At 37.8% G+C, this 20,234-nt stretch overlaps 1 protein-coding gene across 1 annotated transcript in view; it reads left to right on the plus strand.

The window, feature by feature from the left end:
- ESR1 (estrogen receptor 1) overlaps positions 1 to 20,234 on the plus strand; it is a 112,286-nt gene that overhangs the window by 57,742 nt on the left and 34,310 nt on the right. Inside the window, 1 exon segment of the mRNA XM_086461105.1 lies at positions 3,799 to 4,134. Within this exon segment, the coding sequence (XP_086317231.1) occupies positions 3,799 to 4,134 (336 nt within the window).

A 20,234-nucleotide genomic window follows, 5' to 3' on the forward strand; every position in this document is an offset into this window, starting at 1 on the left:
AATATATTCCAAATTTAGGGCATTTTATAGTAATCTGGAATTTATTTTTTGTTTTGTTTTGTTTTAATCACATGTTGGAAAACACTAGTGAAGTGTTTTGTTTGTTTAGCATTGACTCCATGGTCCATATGCAATTTTATTGCTGATCAGGTTCTATTGACTAGAGTATATAATAAGCAGTTTTGAAACCTGCCTCCACCTTTAGAAGACTCACTGAATTTACATATGAAGATTTATAAAACTACGTTTGAAAAACTTGGCTCTTGTAGCTTTAAAATTCAAGTGGAAATTGTTTTAGAGCTTTTGCAAGATACACAGTACTTCCATTTTTGGTAGAATATTGTTTTTCACAACATTTGGCAAGTCAGGTTCCTTTACTAGCTGAACTGTGGAATCAAAATTAATGTATTCATATATTTAAAAAAAACATTACAGGATCATTGTACTTTTGGCAATGAAATTGTAGCTTGATAGAGTTGTCTTTTTTGGAATTAGTGACTGTGCATCGCTATTATAATTTTTTAACAGAGATAAAATTTGATTGAGCTGAAGGAGATTTGGAGGCACTTGCATTTCTCAGAGAGATGCTCACTCCTGTTTGGTCCAAGAAAATGAATAATAAAATCACTATGTTACTTGACCATCTAGGGGTTAGGTGAAGAGTAATTTCTATAAATCTCTGATGAGTATGATACTTATACAGGTTCAAAGACCTTTCTGTCTGTGATAACAAAAGCTGCTGATGTGATGCAGAAGGAATGCATACTCTCACTGACTTTTTTTTTCAGATTTGGTCTCTATAAACTCCAGTGTAGGCTTACTATGGTTGTTTGTTTGTTTTTTTTAATCCTGAAATAAAAATGTAAAAATAGATTTGTGTGGGGTATCTCCTCCAAACTGGTTATGCTCAACATTGTTCAATGTACCCCTTCTCTTCAAGGTGAAGAAAAGCCAATAGAAAGCTCCCAGATAAATTAAAAATAAAACTATTTTTTTAGAATCCTGCCGATTTGTAAGCAGCTAGCTATTCTTACAGTTGCCACCTTCCCTCTGTTATATCAAATTCTCATCTGATCCTTGTTTTACTTATCAAGGCAGGCCTGGAATAAGTAAAAAGCAATACCAAAAAAATCTTCTCTGTTCTTCCAGTAATCTATGCCATGGAGACTTAAGCCAAAGGTGCCCTATGTGTGTTTATTAATCCTTAATTGATTATTTTCTCCATCAAATTTGGCCTACAGCTTTCTAACATATACGAACTTCTAATGTACTCACACTTTCAGCTTTGTTTCTGCATGGTGTGAAAGAGAACCTCTTCTTGTCTGTACTGAACGTTGCACAGGGTAGTTTCATTTGGTACCATTTGTAATAGAAGTGTCACCGCACCTTACTCATCTTCTTGCTATTCCTGACTTTGCATCTTGCAGCTGGCTTGCAGGCCAAGCAGACCTAGTCGATTTAGCTGTTTCTTGCACCAAACTTGTTTCACACTTTCATCTTACTTGTCTTTACTTTATCCTTTTTTTTTTTTTTTCATTTCTTTTATATCTCTTTTTTAAAATGGGAAGAACAGAACTGCACACAGTGTTCTTTGTAGTGTGCCTCATGAGTTAATAAAATCTGTGATTTATGAAGATGCTCTGTCCTCCCTTCCTCTCCTAGTACTTTCTAGCCTTCTATTTACTTTCTAAACTAACTTATCTGATTTTTTATAGTATTATTCTAACCCCAAGATCTTGTTTCTGAATTATGTCAGTGCTGAGTCCATCTATTTATGAGTATGTTGAACAGTACAGACCCCAAGGATACTTTTAACTCTTCAAAAAGAAATTTCTAAATGAGCAGCGGTGGACCTTGGGATGTGAGAAAATTTAACAAATGCTTTAGTGTGTATGAACCATGTGGTTTTGTTCACATGATTATCTCTGTGTGTTTCACAGGGTGATTTTAATTAAAAAACATTACATTGATATAAAGCATAGAACAAAAATACCTGTTACAGCTGGAGCATGCACTCTATTCTGTATTCCAATGAAGTAAGATAGCAAAGAGAATAACTCTAGGATGATATTTTGCCAAAATAAGTCTTGCATTTTTTTCTTAATAGTAAGAATTTCCACCTCCTCTCCTAAACAGAAACAGTTTAGTGGTAGGAAAAATAGGAGCAGCAATGCACTGGAGAGTTTTGGCTTAGAACTGGTTTAACGAATGGGAAAATGTAGAGAGATTAAGTAGTAGGAGTGATGAAAGATTTATTGAACTCTCTTTATCTAGAAAGATTAATAGCGTGGAATCAGGAGGCCTGCTAGATTTTGAATGAACTAGTCTTAAAGTGCTTAATCTTCAAGTACTAATTGAGTAAAAATATCATCACATTTGAAGAAAGATGCAAATAGATCTAAAGATCCTCTCTGTTCCTTTGAGATCGGGAAAGGATACCTACTGATATGATCCAGCATTTATATGGGGAATATTGGATGTGAGGTGAAGATTCTGCTAACAAAGACTGGGAATTAAATTTTTGTGCTGTGAAAAAAACTGAGCAAAGATTGTGTTTCCCACTCCTCCCCATCAGAAACACCCATATTGATTGCTTGCAAGTGCCAGTAGTTCTCAAAGCTGTTTTTGTTTTGTTTTGCTTTGTTTTTAAAATTGTCCTCTCTTCTCTGTTAGTTGAATAGTTTGCTTCTTCCTTCTCTGTAGATACTTCCTCTTTTGATTTTCAAACTGGTACTAGTGCTGCTTTTCCATATTGTATGAGAACTTCAGAATCAGTCGTATTATAACCTGCCTCCTCATAGCACAATTCCTTGTATATTTTCCTTGTTTCCTTGTCCCTCACCCTGGATTTGCTGATTATTTTACGTTTTTAATTCTGTCTCAGAATGCCTGTGCCTCCTCCACTCAGAGCCGGACCTAATCTTCCCTTTATGGATGGAGTCCACATGGGCTTTATCATTATATTTTTCTTGCAACCTTTCCACAAGGGGAGATTTTGTTCCACTGTAAGGTCTTATGTCGTTCTAATTGGTGTGCCTGACTTGATAATATCCCAAGGTTCAGGGTCATACAGTGCTAAGCACGTTGCAGAAATCTGCAGTAATGACAAAGATGGTTTCTGTTGCAGTTATTACAGCCTTTTGTCAGTAGGTCTCCCACATTAGATTCTGAGCTTGCAATTATCTTTCTTTTCTTACTTTTGTTTATCTGCATATATGGCATTCTCTATTGCTGTATAAGCTGATCTTATAATGGGAACTTTTTTGGATGGTTTTTATGTAATTGTGAGGATCACAGGCTCAGTAATTGGACGTTTAATTAAAGTATTTGGGGAACTTGAGCAAAACTTTCCTGGATAATTTTTGAGAGCTACTTCTGTGATCCACTTGGCCCACCCGGATCATTTAGTTATCATTGATAAGTTATAGAACAGTTGTCTTCTAGAGTTTGGGACGTACTTTGAAGATTGTGCCGTAAAGAAATATTTATTTATTCGCAATTACTGACTTCCTTTGTGGGGCTAACGCAGCTATACAGTGTCACTAGCCTAGAGTCCTTTGCAAGCCTAGAGTCCTTTGAAGTTGATCTGAATTTTAGGAAGAAGTGCACTATTCCTGGCACTATACTTTTTAAAATAAATTTTCTCTCCAACTACTGATGCAAGATTCCATATACAGGAAGCAGTCTTCAGAAAATAAACCAAGAGTTAATGCTACCAGCTGCTGACTGGATGAAACCATGTGTATGTAACAGATATGTTCAAGAAGAGGAGTTCATCATTTTCTTGTGTGTCTCTAGGAATCCGGAAAGACCGCAGAGGTGGGCGAATGATGAAACAAAAACGCCAAAGAGAGGAGCAGGATTCCAGGAACGGGGAGGCTTCTTCGACAGAGCTGCGAGCTCCCACCCTTTGGACAAGTCCACTGGTGGTTAAACATAACAAGAAGAACAGTCCAGCCCTGTCCCTGACAGCAGAACAGATGGTCAGTGCCTTGCTGGAAGCTGAGCCACCCATAGTTTATTCTGAATATGACCCAAACAGACCATTCAACGAAGCTTCTATGATGACTCTGTTGACCAACCTCGCAGACAGAGAATTAGTGCACATGATCAACTGGGCAAAGAGAGTTCCAGGTAAGGAAAAAAAGCCCCAGTGGACTGTAAAAGCCTCTACATCACAAACCAATAGAAAAAAAGACATACCATATTCTAATATTACATATTGTAGTAATGTAATAGGTAATTCTACATATTCTTCAGTATAAATATATTAAAAAAATCACAAACTTCATATTATATAGGTTGATAAAAAACTATGGTGCAATGTAAGTGACTTTTGAAGAAAGTTTAACTCAAGAAAAGATATTTACCCACACTATAGAATGTTGGACAGTTTTTTGGCTGCAAATACTTTTTTTGGATAAAACCCAGCAAAATTAAAGGTAAAAACAGATTACTAAAAATGAAATCTAATCAACTTGATCTAATCAAATTCTGTTATCACTTTTTAAAAAAAGGTCACTCTTGTATCTGTAATGTAAGCCAGAAATTCAACATCACTACTGAGCCCATAGGTATTAGTATTATTTGTTTAATTGATAGTTTACCTTTTTGACCATAAATTACAGATCTTCCATGAGTTTTGGGTCTGAAAAAACAGAGCCAGAATAGCAATTTTCATATGATTTTTTTTTTCCTACTGGAGCTAGATGTTTTTATCTTTATAATTTTGGTGCATCATGGTTGCTGAGCTATGACCCCTCTTTTTTGGAAGGTAATTACAGAATAGTGGGAAGTATGTAACATGTTTGGTTGAACATTTGTTCATGTGGTTTAATTAATTTGTATCAGTAAAATGAGAAATTAGTTTTGTAATTAAAATTTATCATCTTTTAAATTTCAGTCTAGCAAGACTACTTTTCATAAATTAAAATTCAAATATTTATTAGAAATTTGTTGTACATGATGTACTAGATTTGTAAAAAATATGGGCATACAAGGTAATTTATGTTTTCCAGTTCACTGGGATTCTGATCTCTTAAATTTTTAGTGTAGCCATTTATTTCATTAAAATTATGTAGCTGCTTTATGGAGGGATATTAAAGAACACTATCACACAGCTCTCACTCATGTAATGCATTACCTCAACAGTGTTACACCCGGGTTATGCCATTTTTCTGTTTTCCTTCATTTAAACTTGGCAAGACTCTTCCTGGTAAATGAATAACCCATAAAATCCGAATCTCTTCCAGTCCTCATGGGTTCCCTTTTTACCACTTTTCACATGTCACTTTGTGGGTTCCAGCTATGATCAATGAGAACCTGTGTGTGTTTCATTTCTCATCGTATCTTATAAGAAATCACCTGAGAATTTTATTCTTGACAAAGCCACAGTGGTTAAGGCCTGATCCACAGCCTGTTCAAGTAAAGGGCAGGTTCTTCTGTAAATTTAGGTATGCTTTGAATCATGCCTTTACGAAATGCTTTTCAAAAATGAACATATGTCGATAGTGTTAAAGCTATTTTCACTATCAAAACAGTGAAATTCAAATGACTTTTCTACTGATTTTAGAGATATAATTAGTCTGAGTCTTTAAAAATCCATTAATTTACATTCAACATGAGTATACCACATTTAAATCCATTAGGTTGTCCAACTGGAAACATTTGTCTTCTATGACATTTGATTTTGATTGTCAATGTAATTAATGAAAAAGTGTTTAGATACAAAGTGAAACTGTTAGGGAACCCAGATCTGTTTTGTTTCAGAAATTTCTCTAAAACTGATTGTCACAAGATGATTATATCTGGTGAAGGTCAAAAACCTGCCTGGTTTACTGAATATATCCTTTTTTTCCCTAAGGAAGCTTCTGAAACTGGAAAATTAAATGTATAAGGTTATCAACAATTTGTGTATATCCACTGTATTTTACATTTAAACAAACTTGTCTGTTAATTGCCAAAATAGCTCCTGAGGAGAAACTAAGCCAAATAACTCTATGTATATGCATTCATAAGTACTCTACCAAGTGAGGTTTGACATAAAACTGGTGAATTTTGATTAAGAAAACCCCAAAATCCCTTCCCAGTCATAGTTTAATCTAGTAGGCACTGTACAATGATACAAAAAAAAAAGTCCTAAAACAGGAGAGAGAGAATATTAATAGTTTGGGGATTCCGAAAGTGCTGGACACCTAGCTGGTTCTTGGTGTTGTGGCTTGGAGGTGTGCATGACCAAAAGCAGAAATTAAAGTATTTTAGAAAGTTGATTTAAAAGAATTCAGGCCCAACTCTTTAGCTGCCCCCACCCAATTGTTCACCCACAAATATCCAGAGAGGATTTTCGTGTACTTCATGCATAAACAGAGGAACTGAATAACTTTTTTCTGTTAGGTGAAGTACTTTGTGCAACAGCATTGTGGGATTCCACTCAGTTATGTTCTCAGCTAATTTACTAAGGTTTCAAGCTTCAGAATCAAGGGTAAAAACATCTCAGTAGGAAAAAGCAGTTGCAAGAAACAGCCTGTCCTATGCACACACCTCAAGCCTTGGAAGCATTGTACAAGTTCATTTAGCTAAATGCAGGCACTTAGCTGACAGAAAGCAAGGATCAAAGCCAATATGAGTGGCTGGGTTGAAAGACTATTCATTGAGGAAGGAAGAAATTGGTATTAACAGAGCAGAAATGCAATGAAGCTACAGCTTACAAGTAAGTGTAAGTGTGTAAGGACTTTCAGGGACGTGTTTGGAGTTTATTTTGATGTGTAGGCTTTAAATAAGAGGGAGTGTGTCAAAGCAATTAGTAAAGACATTGTTTTGGTCAGGCAGTCTTTCCGATGACGTAAATAAGTGGGCATGGAAGAAGAAACAGATAATTAGAAGATGTACAGGATAGAAGTGAATCTATTCTACAAAAAGGAGTAATGAAAATTAGCTTATGATGGACTGTGTAGTATAATGTAGACAGAGATCTGTTATAAAGACATGCTGAGGGCAATGTCCAAAATAAGGTATCTTTGCAGGCATGCCCTGATTGGGAAGGTGAGAACTGGTCTAAATTGCTACTGCAACTTATTCAGCATTAGTTCAAACTTGCTTAAATCGACTCTACAATCTTGGTGGTGCTAACAAATTGCTGGGGAAAGGAGAACTTGCGGCAGCTTCTTGTGTGCAACCTTAAAAAATGTTCTTCTATATTATATATTACATGATTTTTAACTGAGGTCATAACGAAGTGCTCCCACGACAATGCAATTCATAATATGCCAAGCGCATAAAAGTGTGTTTTAATCTTCGTTTGAAAACTTGGCCACTGATAGAAGTGGGTTTGCCAGATTACATGTACAAAAATTTTGTACAGTGTCCTATGACATACAGAAAAAATTCAAGATGCCCCACAGGACTTGCTTTTTATATGGCCTAATGGGAATTTTGGCTTGAGTCCTCCCAGATGGCCTTTGTAAGGCACCAGTGGTGCCTTCTGATTACCCCAGTGAGCTGGAATAGCAAGCAGCTGCACATAAGGCGGGTGCAAACAGATTGTGATGGGCTAGACTTTACACACACTTGTAAACTGAGCCTTTTACAATTCAATTGGAACAAATGACCAAAAATCACACGTAGGCAAGGTATCGGTGTAGATGAATAGTTGTTTCTCATTTCTGAATCATATATTCCTGAAAGAGATGGCTTTCTATTTTCTTCTTGGTCTACATAACATCTTGGGGATATAGTAGCACCTGCAGTCTCATAGAATGAGATATTTTAGTTTAGTGAATTTTCATTATGGTCTTCGATGCAATGAGCAAAATCATTACTTTTCTTTTCTACAGAAATGCTGATATGTCAAAGGAATGAACTTATTGTATTTCATTAATCACATGTATATAATTCAATATCTATATTTGGAGTACCATATTCTCTAAAGGAAGCTGGTATTTTCAACGTAATTGTCAATAATTTTTTTGTCCAGAAGCTCTTGAGATGGTAACGGATATTATGAGCTTATACAGTAAGCTTATGGTAAAGAGAGTAGCTTTAAGGACATTTTGTTGCAAGGGTGAAATCTTTGGCACTGCTGCTATAATCTTGTATAACTATTTACTACAAGTACAGTAGCTGTACAACTTAATAGCCCTAAAATGGTACGCTGGGCGTACAAGCTTTGAAGTTTTCAGATGATTCACGGTGCTGTACTTATTTTATGGCTTCATGAACCGAGGAGATAAACATTTTGGCACAGACTTTTTTATTTCAAAGCCACAGAAGTTGCTATTTTCTTAAGATATTGTTTTCCTATTTGACCTTCTAAACTGCTCTGTTTGTTAAATTAGGAACAGTGTGTAAAGAGGCCAACAATAGCCACAGTTTTACACTGCACTTCGGTGACACCAAATCTTGGAAAAAAAAAAAGTAAACTTGCAGTGGAAGTAAAGAAGTCTTATACAAGAATGGTGTATTTTTAATAACCCTTAAAGTGCAGGACAGTTTACAGAGCTTCTAAGTGTAGTGATCCTCCTGGCAAAAATTTACACTTAGCTTAAAAAAACATACGGCTTGCAATTCCTGTAATAATTTTTAATGAACTTGCCAAAGTATCTGCTTTATAGTCTCTTCTCCTTTGACTAAAGTGCTGGCTGTGGAGATTTGTAAAATATTATTAAAAAAAATGCCTCTCTGCTTATCTGTTAATCTGTTGAAATGATACTCTAACTCCTTCCCTGACTTCATGAGGTAAAAAGAGAGGAAGCAAATAAATCTGTAAAGAGGAGAGAAATGATAACAAGCATCCGGACTTAATTTATGGCTGCTTTTTGATAATTTAATTTCTGTGAAGTTTCAATTCATTACCATGACTGTAAGAGATAAGAATCAATCCTTATAGTGGAATAAGGCAATCACTGTTTGAATTTGAACATCAGACTGAAAGTTATCGTGCAATAGCATGATTATGCAGGGCAGCCGACTTAAAATTGCTGGATCTGAAATGAAAATTTTTCCATCCCCGTGTTTTCTTAGTCTGGGAAACACTTTTAGTTTTTCTTATCTATATTGTATAAACCCCCCTTTCTGTCCTCCTGCCCCAGCTTCTAGGTGCTATATGAGACAAATCCAGTCCTGCAAGTAGCTTTTATTTTTATTACCTGTAGAATTGTCTTTTAGTGCTTTTGAAACACGAGGTGTATTGCTTCCTGAAGAGAAATTTAAATGAGAGAAAAGGATGACACCTTGTGACACAATGATTTGCCGGTGAGAGACGACAGAGAAGAAGACACTGATTCTAAAGGACAGGGAGATGTCTAATAGAGTTATACACACTGGGAGCTTCTGTCAGACAGGGAAAAGCCAAAGGCAAGAAGGAACAGTTCAGCAGACGTCCTTGGAAAGGAACATAAACTTTGTCTGCAGGTATCTATAGGAACAAAAATACAGGTAGTGTTTTCACTAGCTGAAGACTGGAAGAAAATTATAGCAGGAGAGAAAAGGATTAGGGTCTGAATAACAGCTGTGATATTGGAAATTTAAGAGGTATCCTAATGCAATGGTTTTCAAATTCCAGGGAGTCCATAGAGTTAGGGATAGAGAAAGGGAGGTAAATACATCAGGAACCAGGGTTAGCAAGCTGACCAGCATCAAGGAGACTCCAACTGGGAGAAAAAGCACAGAGGACCAGAGGAAGAAGATACGGGGAATCAGTCAGATGAGCCAACAGTAAGTTCAGCAGCTCAGCCCTGGGCCTGTAACTCATTCCTAGGGCTCCTGCTGAAAGACAGTAGTTTGTTCAGGATGTCCTCAAAGTGAAAGGATGTGGTTTAAGGAAAGCTGTAATAAGATACAAGTTTATAAACAAATATAGAATGAAAGTGACTGTCTTTTACTTATGTTGTGTAACTGTAGTTGTTGTCTGTGCACAGGACCAAGCAATCAGAATCATAGTATCATAGGATGGTTTGAGTTGGAGGGGACCTTAAAGACCATCTAGTTCACAACCCCCTGCCATGGGCAGTAACACCTTCCACCAGACCAGGTTGCTCAAAGCCCCATCCAGCCTGGCCTTGAACACTGCCAGGGAGGGGGCAGCCACAGCTTCTCTGGGCAACCTGTTCCAGTGCCTCACCACCCTTACAGTGAAGAAAAAATGGCTGTGGCTTTTCTTTTAAGTAAATGAGTTTCTATAAAGATGGAGGTGAGTGTGTGTAATGTGCTGTGAAAATTCGTTTTCTTTTCTGGTAAAGTGTGTTTCGTATATCTAGACAAAAGGAAAGACAGCTAACAGCATTCTTCATAATGTTTGACTAATAAATCAACAATGGTTAGACCCCCAGTATTTCTTTTTAAATGCTATAATATTTGTTTTTCCAGAAACATATTAGTTCCCTTCTTTGTTTGTGGAAGTGAACAGTTTGAAAAACAACTAATATGGGCATCAAAAGCCACACGTTTATTAGCTCCACACAATAATTATGTTCTACTCTATGTGATTTTTTTAAAAAACAGTCTTCTTTAGAGTGGTGAATGCCAAATACATCTTTCCATCTAAATATCCCTGAATGGAGATTGTGCTGAAATTTAAATTTAAATCTAAAGATGAACTTAGCCTGCAAATCTGTGTTTCTACGAGCATGCACATATCCAAATACATTTATTAAGATTATGGAACTACTCCACATATGTAGATTTCCTTATGTACACAATGATTTTAAAATCAAGACCAAAAGTGCTATTACAAGGCCGACTCTGTTCAGAACTTTCCAGAGTAAGAGATATTTGAATTCGAAAGTTTTGAATTTTGGGGCTTCCTAACAAGCTGTCTCAAAGAACAAATGTCTTCAGTAACAAAAATTGACTTACTGTGAGTAATCTTGTTTACTTATTTATCATATAGTGACGGATAAGAAATAATAGGTAAGAAGGAACTAACATTCTTTTAACAAGAACTACTTACATATTGGGAGTTCATTGGACATTCAGTAACATACGAATTCATTTGATAATAAATGTTTGCAGATGAAATTCTATTGGTCTTGGCAAGCAGAGAGGCAAAAATGATCATCCACAGTAACAACTTTTATATTTTTAGCCAAAATTTAAGGAGATTAAATACTTAAACTGTAATATTTTCTTTCTAAAATAAATGATCCTTTTATAAAAACATTTCCTGCTATTTTTCTTCAGCTGATAAGTAATTTACACTCTTGGATGAACATATCTGTCTTAGAGTCTTCAGCTATGCTGAACCCTGGAGCTTTCCAAGAAACGCTCGTTAATTTCCACTCTAAGTAAACAGTAAGCAATGAACCCTCATGATTTATTTATTTCTTAAAATAATTTACAAAAAGAATATGCAATTGTTGGAAAGCACTGATGCGGTATGTAAATGCATGCACACATATCCATTGTTCCCTGTTCACATAATTCACATAAATTGGCCCTTTTTGCTTTGTGTTTAATAGCTTCAGGCTAATTCTTTTAGTTTCTCTCCAGTACTACGTCTCTGAGCAAATCAGCTGTAATTCCAGCTTAGAGGTTATTTTAATATCATCTGTATTAGTTTTCTGTTCAAGTGAGTCATTCACTAAAATCTCACATTAGATATATAGGAGTTTTTAAGCTACATAAAAATAATTAGGAAAGATTTATTGCAGACCTCTTCCGGATAGGCTCTTACCCTGTCTGTATCGCTGTGGTGGTGCATTATATGACACATCTGTTACGCAGCTCATTTATTTTCTTCGATTATCTCTCCAGGAAATGAACTATGTGTGTAAAGAGTATGTTGTTTTGTCTGTGTGTTAGTTATGGACTGCTGAGAGTTTAAGCTAGTGAAAGCAAGTTAAAGCATATCCCACAGTGGAATGGGGAACGAGAAAGATGCAATTACCTTGTTCCTTCAGGAGTTTGTCTTCAGCTAAGAAGGGCTGTAAGAAAATATTGCCTTCTCTCTTCCTATGGAAAATTCTGTTCCTTCTGAGAAACCTAGCTGTCCACCACAGTCCTCAGCCAGGAGATGGAGTTGAATTATTTATCACTGCAGTTAGACTCTGGGTCTAGACCTAAAGCTTCTTAAGCCTCTTGGAAAAAGGGAGTCCTGGAAACAGGAGGAAGGAATCAAGATCTTGACTTTGACTGAGTGTCATGCTCCCTTTCCGCACCTGAACCCTGGGCACCACTCAGGATGTCGGCGGGTACCCCGCAATTCTCCTGGGTAGCTGGTATTCCTTCTGAGTAGGCTGACCTCAGAAAAAGAAAATGCATGTTGGCAGAAATTTCTGTGATTTTTGCCTTTGCAGCTTGAGATTTTTGGTTTGGAGTTTTTTCAGTTAATCCTGTAGGAAGTCATGAGACCCAGAATCAAGGTTAATATATAGACAAGGGGAAAAGAAACATTCAAAATCTCACTTAGAGTCTATACAAAATGTTTTGTGTTCCCTGTTAAATTTTATTCTGGAGTATTCGAGATGATGTAGAAAATTAAAATTCAAGAGATATCTTTTTACTTGATTCACAAAGGTAGGGAATATGGCATACTTGGTTAATTAGAATTTTTCCAGAGAACATTAAAACTTATCAATATCCTAATAATGAAGCATCTTTTGCAACAGCTACTGTCCCTTGGAAAACGTGTCTATAAATAAAGAATTGACTATAAGGACTGCTGGCAAGTGAGCCAAGTGTTTACTAAAACATTGAACGGTCTCTAACTAGATATGTTCCTTGTATTAGAAACAACTGACAAGAGTAAAGCTAAAATCGTAATATTGCCATACTAATATAAATGAATATAGCAGCATCATATGTCTGACCTATTTCAGAAATCTCCTTTGATTGCTACAAAGGTGGTATTTCTTATGAGTTTCATGTATATTTGTAGGACGTACTTTGAGGGACTGTAGTTTCACAGGTATTTCTTTTAGTTGCAATGCCGACTAGAGTAGCTCCTGCCTTTCTGCTTCCCCCTGGGCTGAGGCAGCTGTGCAAGTAATGGGATTGATCTAAGGTAAAAATAAACCTTTTCTGTGTGTGTTTTGGGTTGCCTATAACTTGTATGAGCTCCCCAGACCAGTTCACCGCAAAACAGTTGAGACAGTTGAAATGTGAGGGTGACGGTATACTGGGAATGAACAGGCATGTATTAATATGAGGGTGCTAGAAAGAAATATCCATGTATGTGTACTGCCAATAGTAACACACAGCTCTAACTCAAGCCTTTTTCTAACTTAATTTCTCTTTATTTCTACTTCAACAGGGAGATATTTTCCAATCTCCCTTGTACAAAAGGCAAGAATCTTCTAGTTACTGGCACCATTTACAGCCTTTATCCTGTTTGCTGAAGTAGATGTGCTATAGCTTCTACTTCACAAATTTCTGCTTGATCTGCAATATGTTCTGTAATGCTATGCCAGAGCTGTGAGTGGTTAGAGTCAAAGGGAAGAGGAAGCATGGTAATTTCCCCCTCATCAAGATGCATCCTAGTTCGTAGAGGGTCTTTAGTCTGCTTCCATCCCTGGGGTACAAGAGACTTTAATTTCCAGGAGGCAAAGACTGGCTGTTCATTCACCTGTGCTATTTGGAAGATAGAGGAACCCTGGGGCTTTCTTTTTGCTGAGTTACCTTGTGGTTGGTTGACTATTCTAGCACGTATTTTTCGGAAGTTGTTCTGTCTCTGTCTTTCAGGAAGGCAGCAAATTGTTCTGGAAGGTCTTTGGGCCAAGTTAGCACTGTATGGTGTCTGAAGCATCAGAAGCATGTGGCAAACTTTTTGGAATCAGCAACTGACTTTTATTCTTATTCTGCAGGGTGGAATTTTGCAAGATCTAGGTGGTCCTGCTCTGGCAGGGGGTTTGGACCAGATGATCTTTCGAGGTCCCTTCCAACCCCTAACGTTCTGTGATTCTGTGGTAACACTAAGTATGTTTCTCCAGTCTCTTTCTTCTCTGTTTTTGTGCCTTTGTTCCACTCTATGCATTCATTTTTGAAGGGGCCACTTCCAATCAAGTGTTCAAGAAAGATCCTGACATTTGAATGAGACACTGCCAGGCAACATAAACCCATTTCCCTTACTGTCTTATTTCAGCAGACAGTTCACTCAGAGTGCTCTTTTCTTTAAACTCCGGATGAGGCTTTTTGTACCTTCTTTATCAGTAATAGGGCTTCTGAGAGATTTTGGTAAAACTCCATCACTGCAATCTGATGAATTCAGATCTGCTCTTCTTCAGCTGACAGTGAATAATTGTTACCAGCTTTCCTAGGAGATATTTTGTTTACAAGAAATGCTGCAGAGTAACTTTTAAGTGCTGATTAAAGTAGGTGGGAGACAGAGGTACCAACTTGTCAGAAACTGCTCTGAAATAATTCAATAATGGGATTGTAAGAAGTAGTTCAGTACAGTGCTGATGAGCTGGTTTCCCCCTCCTTAACAAGCTGCCAGCCTGACACTCTGTACTTGGTTTCCGAGTCTCTGAGCAGATTGATAATACTTGATGTTTATAGGGGTAGGACTATATTTAAGCATGTTTGTAGATGCTTATAAACATACATGAGCTGTAGAAGTATATAACAAGAACCTTCTGGATATCATCAAATGTAGGCAACATTATTTGGGTAGCAATCAGATGACTTTTTTTGCTGCCTCAGAGCTCCTACACCAAACACAGTTCTGCCTCTGAGGATAGCAGTCTTCAGCCTGAAAGTCTTCTATATATGAACCAAATTGTGCTTAAGGGTCAGCATGGTGATGCTATTCATAAAACAGTCTCCTAGTCTATGTCTGAACTGGGTGAAGTGGCTCTGTTCCCTGATCCAAGCTAAGGGTTTTACTCTCATCCATGAGGAGTCTGTTAAACTCACATTTCCTATGCAGGTAAAGAAAAAAGAAAAACAAAATAAATAAAATTTTCTTTGCAAACAAGAAAGATGAAAACTATCACTTTTTTACAAGTTTGAAGAAAATATCAAATTATAATTCCAGAGGAAACTTGCTGAATTTTAAGTTAAACTTTTTTCTTCCAATCTTTAATTTCTGCTGTTGTACTTACTAGAATATATTCCTGTGACTTTTTTATTGTAACAGAATTCTATGCAGCTTTCCAGTCCTGACAAAGGATGATAAATAGGGTTTATAGGTCCAGTTACTTTGGATGAGCTTGTACACCGTTCCAAAGCTTTTCCAGATGTCTCCATCAGACCTGTGTAAATAATTAATTTCTTTGTTTCATGGCAGATCCAAATGGTAGAGAGCAATAATTTTCACTTAATAGAAAACAACAATTTTGGAAATTTTGCTAGATAATAACTTTCTCAGGTGAAATGAAACATTTTATTCAATATGAAAAAATAGGCTTCATTAAGATTTCAAATATTTTAGACACCAGTTTAAAATGAAAAGAAGACATCTTTGGAAAAAAAGAGTCCTAATTTCCTAGAAGTTTAGATACCTTTGACAATGCTGAGTAGGAATAGGTGCCTGAAAACAAAGATGACGTAGCTGAGAGGGGTGCTGTGTTCCCTGATAGAAATCAGCCTGGTTTTATTCATTATTTTCATGTTGTGAAACCTCACATGTTCTCCAGAGTGTTTTAAACTCATCAACCCACCACTTTTCGATGTTAAATGCTCTGTCAGAGTGTTTCCAACCACTAGCTTCAGCATATGTCTCAGTAGGCAGAAGAGGAGCTTGAATACAAGGTGGTGGTTCTCCAAGTGCAACACCAGTGTTTTGTGTGCACACCTCAGCCTGGTCCATGCAACGTGTAACAATTTCCTGAGATTGCCTCAAGATTTGCAGATGCTGAAATGTGCCTTGGATTTGTTACCCATTGAAGGAGAGTGCGCCAGAAAAGGGGCTTAAATGAATTATGTGTTTTCTGGAAACATGCTGCTTGCTGACTTACTAGGTTTCCCCGGACAAGAAAATTAATATAAACGGCCTGCTGCATTCCAGTGTCTTGCTGGATGTAATGTGTTCCTTTGCTCTGTCACATGACGACACTCCCACACAGCTGCTAAAATGCTCTTGTTGTGGTGGTGGTTAAAGGAAATTGCTGCAATTAATTTTACTGTCTTTCTTCTCTTTGATGTGGCATTACAATTTCTTGGATAATTTTTCAGAGATTGGGTTCTGTTCAAAACCAGTCATGTAGGGGTGAAAAGAATAGGAGGGAAAATAAACATTTGAGTCTTATTTATATATGCTTGTGTTTCTGTTTTGGCGTAGGTACCAGCCAACTTAACGAACATGAGACAACACATATTCATAAATACATAGTTCTTCTTATTCACATACAAGTGCAATAGACAAAAATAAGGCTTCTTCAAAAGTGAAAATCTGAAGATATAAAATGGATGCAGGTGCCTTAGTCAAGCTAGTTTTATTTCCTGATGACTATAAAGAATGACCAGACCATGAACTCTGAGGTTATGCTTCATTTCTTGGGTACAGCACATTATGTTCTGAGCAATTTCTATTTGTAGTCTTGAAGCAGCTATATTCTTCAAGTTCACTACAGACTTGACAGTTTTCCCCTCTTTTCCTTGGGTTGCAAAATAATCTTCTTTTCTGCTAGTTCCAGATGCTGCTGCAATGAGCATTAATTGGTTCAGTGGTGAGTACAGTAGATCCTGGGATGGAATAGACTGTGGAGCAGAAAGCTTAGTGCTTTGTTCACTTGATTTTAGGAATGAAGAAGGGGAGAGGGTAGCCCTCCCAGTTCCATCTCGTGAAAGTTGTTGTAGTCAAAAAAGATGTTAAAATCAGAAGTGACATTTCTCAAGCTGCCAGACATGGGTGGAGATATAAATTGAAACTGTGAAAGTTTAATTCTTAAAGACTTAAACAAAATTAATGGAAATAATCAAAAGTATAAAAGCAGGATTTTAGGGACATTCTGAAAGAATAGGGTTAATAATCATTAATTTCAGCTTCTAATTCCTTCAATAAATAGGTAATGTTAGTTTAGAAGAGTGGTTGAAGCTGATCATTGTTTGTATTACTTTGCAAAGGCAATTTTATCTCTTTTCCAAAATGCTCTTGACTGTGTTACAATGACCTTCAGGTCTCTCATATAGCTTTTATAATTACTGGAACAAAAAGCATAAAAAATGGAACAACAGAGATACTCTTATGCCCTGACATTTGTGGAAAAAATGAAGTGCAGAGAAGCAGAAGTGAGCTGCCTGTGGTAGAGTAGGTCTCCAGGCTCATTTTAACCAAGCTTTGTTCACTTGCCACCCCTACCCTGCCACCCATACGGCCATTAGACCGTGTGACATATCTGCATTGCCTTTGTCCATGCTGAGGTTTTTCAGAGCCCTCTTCCCCTAGCAAGGTCCGTCTCCAGGGGCCGCAGTGAATGCCAGGCGTGCGATGCTGCCCAAGCCAGCTCTGAGTAGGCTCGCAGAGCCCCACGCGAAACAACCCCCACCTTGCTGCTCTCCCTGATGCTGTTGAAGTACTGCCCCATCCAAAGTGCCTTTGCCATCTCAAGTGCTTATGAAATTAGTAAAAGGATAGTAGTAAAAGCACGTAGGTGCACTCTGTAAAAGAGGAAAACAACTGGGAATTCTTACAGGTTGATCTTCGGTTTTAAAGTTCTCCCCTGATAACTGTGTGTTGAAGTGACCATTTGGAATGTCACAGGGGCATGCTGAGGTCATTTAAAAAGCTGTGAAAGAGTCTACTTCAGTCTGCTTCCTTTTTCTTCCTCCAGTTTGCTTAAAAACTGTGATTGCTTAAGCAGTGGAAAAGTGATTGCTTAAAGAGACCTTTTGCCTCAAATGATTTTTCTCGACAGCCACAAAACCGCCACTTATTTACATTTGATTTGGGTTGTGATTGGAGCACAGCCTGGTACTTTAGTGAAGGAGGTCAAACAAATGCTGAAAACCTCATGCTCTCTTGGATGCAGCTGAACATACAAAAAATCCAAGTCACGCTGGACATGACCTCAAGCCTCAGGGCAGGTTTACACAAAGCCTAAACCATCTGAGGTGGCTGGTGCTCCCTAGCTGCCCCTCGATCACTTTTCATGCTCCTCCTTGCTGGGTTATTTCAGCAGTTGGCTGAACACTTAAACCAGCAGAACAGACCAGGAGAGTAGTAGCCCTGGTGGGGCAGGAAGGGGGAGGAGGGGGAAGAATAAAGTAGAGAGGACAGCTTGTATTTATGACTGTGTCTTTTGAGTTTGTAAAAGTCATGCAAGAATGCATAACCAGTCCCACAAATGATTTTAGCTGGATCTGCTTTTGATGGAAAACATGTTGCATAGCAGTGACTTACAAAAACGACAATTTTACCAAAAACTCTTCAAACGTACTTGCAACTGGCCTGAGTACTTTTATAAATTTAGCGTAATGTAATTAACTGTGGCAGAGACAATAACGAAAAGATGTATTGCTTCATACTGTGTATTTTAGTCAGCAGCTTATAAATTTTGCATAGTATCCTTCTTCACCTGTGCAGGGAAAGATTCAGAGGACACTCTTCAAAAGAAAAGCCTTCACGTGTAGCTGATGGTCTGTTCCTACACTTAAAATCACCGGGAACAGCTGCTGTTGTCCCGTTCTCAGTATGCAGACAATGTCCTCTGCATTTTATTCACAAGCCTGACCTCCCTGAGAAGTAGCACAGCTCTCAGTGGTAAAAGAACCATAAAGTAACATCTTACTGTTGTCAAAGTGTAGCCTGAGTCTCAGATGTCTGGATTATAGTCCAGGGATGAAGGATAATTAACATGCTTTAAATAACTGCTCTAGAGTGCTGCAGGAATTTGCCATGTAATAATGAACATTGCTTTTTGTTGATCAGTGGAAACGCTTGGGTGTTGTACAGAATGTATATATATGTCTCCGTTCTTGCTCTACAAGAACAGAATGATAATCTTTCACTAGAAAACTAGCAGGCAGCCTTCGCTAGCAATAATCTTATACAGTAGTTGTTGTAGTTGTTATTATTTTTATAATTATTATTAAGATTTGTTGTTATTTTAATAGCTTTCAAAACTGCTTGTTTCGAGGGGGAAGGAAGCTTAGGTTTAGGATTTTTTTATACAGGCAGTTGCCCTGCCTAGATTAGTAAGTGTTTTAAAACCAATTAAGAAATAATGCTTGTTGAGTTCCTTGCATCCAGGTTTTCTGCTCACACACTAAACAATTTCCCCCCGCAGTTTGAACTTGGTAAAGCTTTCTTTCCTTTTTCCCTTTGAGAAAAGTTCAGTTGCTTCCATTTTATTACCTTTTTACTGATTTGCAAGAAACAGGGCTTGCACTTGAGTTTGAGGAGGCTTCTTCACCTCAAAGATTTTTGTGGCTGAAAGGACTAGAGAGTGTGCTGAGAGCCTGCCACACCTCCATCCTAATCCTGCCTCCTCCTGGATGAGGCACTTAACCTCTCTGTGTTCTGTCTATAAAATATATTTAATAATACTTAATGGCTTTACTGCCCTTTGGAAATGTAAAGTGCTATGTGAGTGCCGATTACTTTTATTATGTTCCCTGATGGAAGGCCTCGACGTATTTGTGTTTAACTGGTACTGCTAATGCACTTTCTGGAATAATCTTTGGTTAACAAAGTGAAACAGTTGCAAAATAAAAACGGTGTTTCAGTCAAGGCAGACACGGCGACACACGCAAGGAAAGTCAGGAAGGCACTTTTCTTCACTTGGTATGTCTGTGTTGTGTGTCAGACATGGGCTTGAGCTACAGCACAACTATGCTTGTCTTCTCTCCAAGCTGCATCCATGCCAGGGAGAGCACAGTGAGGAAGAAACCTCCAGCTTTGGACGTATGGCCTGACCATCCATCAGCATAGGACAGATTTTCCCAGGCAATCAAATCCAGCAAAATAATTCACTCAGGCTGCTGTTCAGTGAGAACTCACTGTCCCCAAAACTCACAGGAACACTCCAAAGCTCAGAGCTGGCTCCTGGGCTGGGTGTTCCCACAGCCCCACTGGGCCAGCATGCGGTCCATCTCCCCAGGAGCAGTGACAGCCAACCTGGTGCTGTGCTGTGGACTTCTGATGTTTCTCTTGGGCAAGTGAGGAATACTTCATAAAAATGTGGCCAGGGTTTGTCAGAAGAGAATGTACATCTGACCAGCAGCAATTATCCATCACTACCCCTGAAGTGTTTCCATGACCCCAAATGCAGCTTGTGCTTGGTGCAAAGTATTGAATTTGAGTAGATCAACTTCCACTAGTCTAACTTCTTTATAAGCTTGCTTTGGCATAAGAGATTTGA

This window comes from Leptosomus discolor, chromosome 2 (genome assembly GCF_034619465.1).
Source record: "Leptosomus discolor isolate bLepDis1 chromosome 2, bLepDis1.hap2, whole genome shotgun sequence".
Lineage (NCBI taxonomy): Eukaryota > Metazoa > Chordata > Aves > Leptosomiformes > Leptosomidae > Leptosomus > Leptosomus discolor.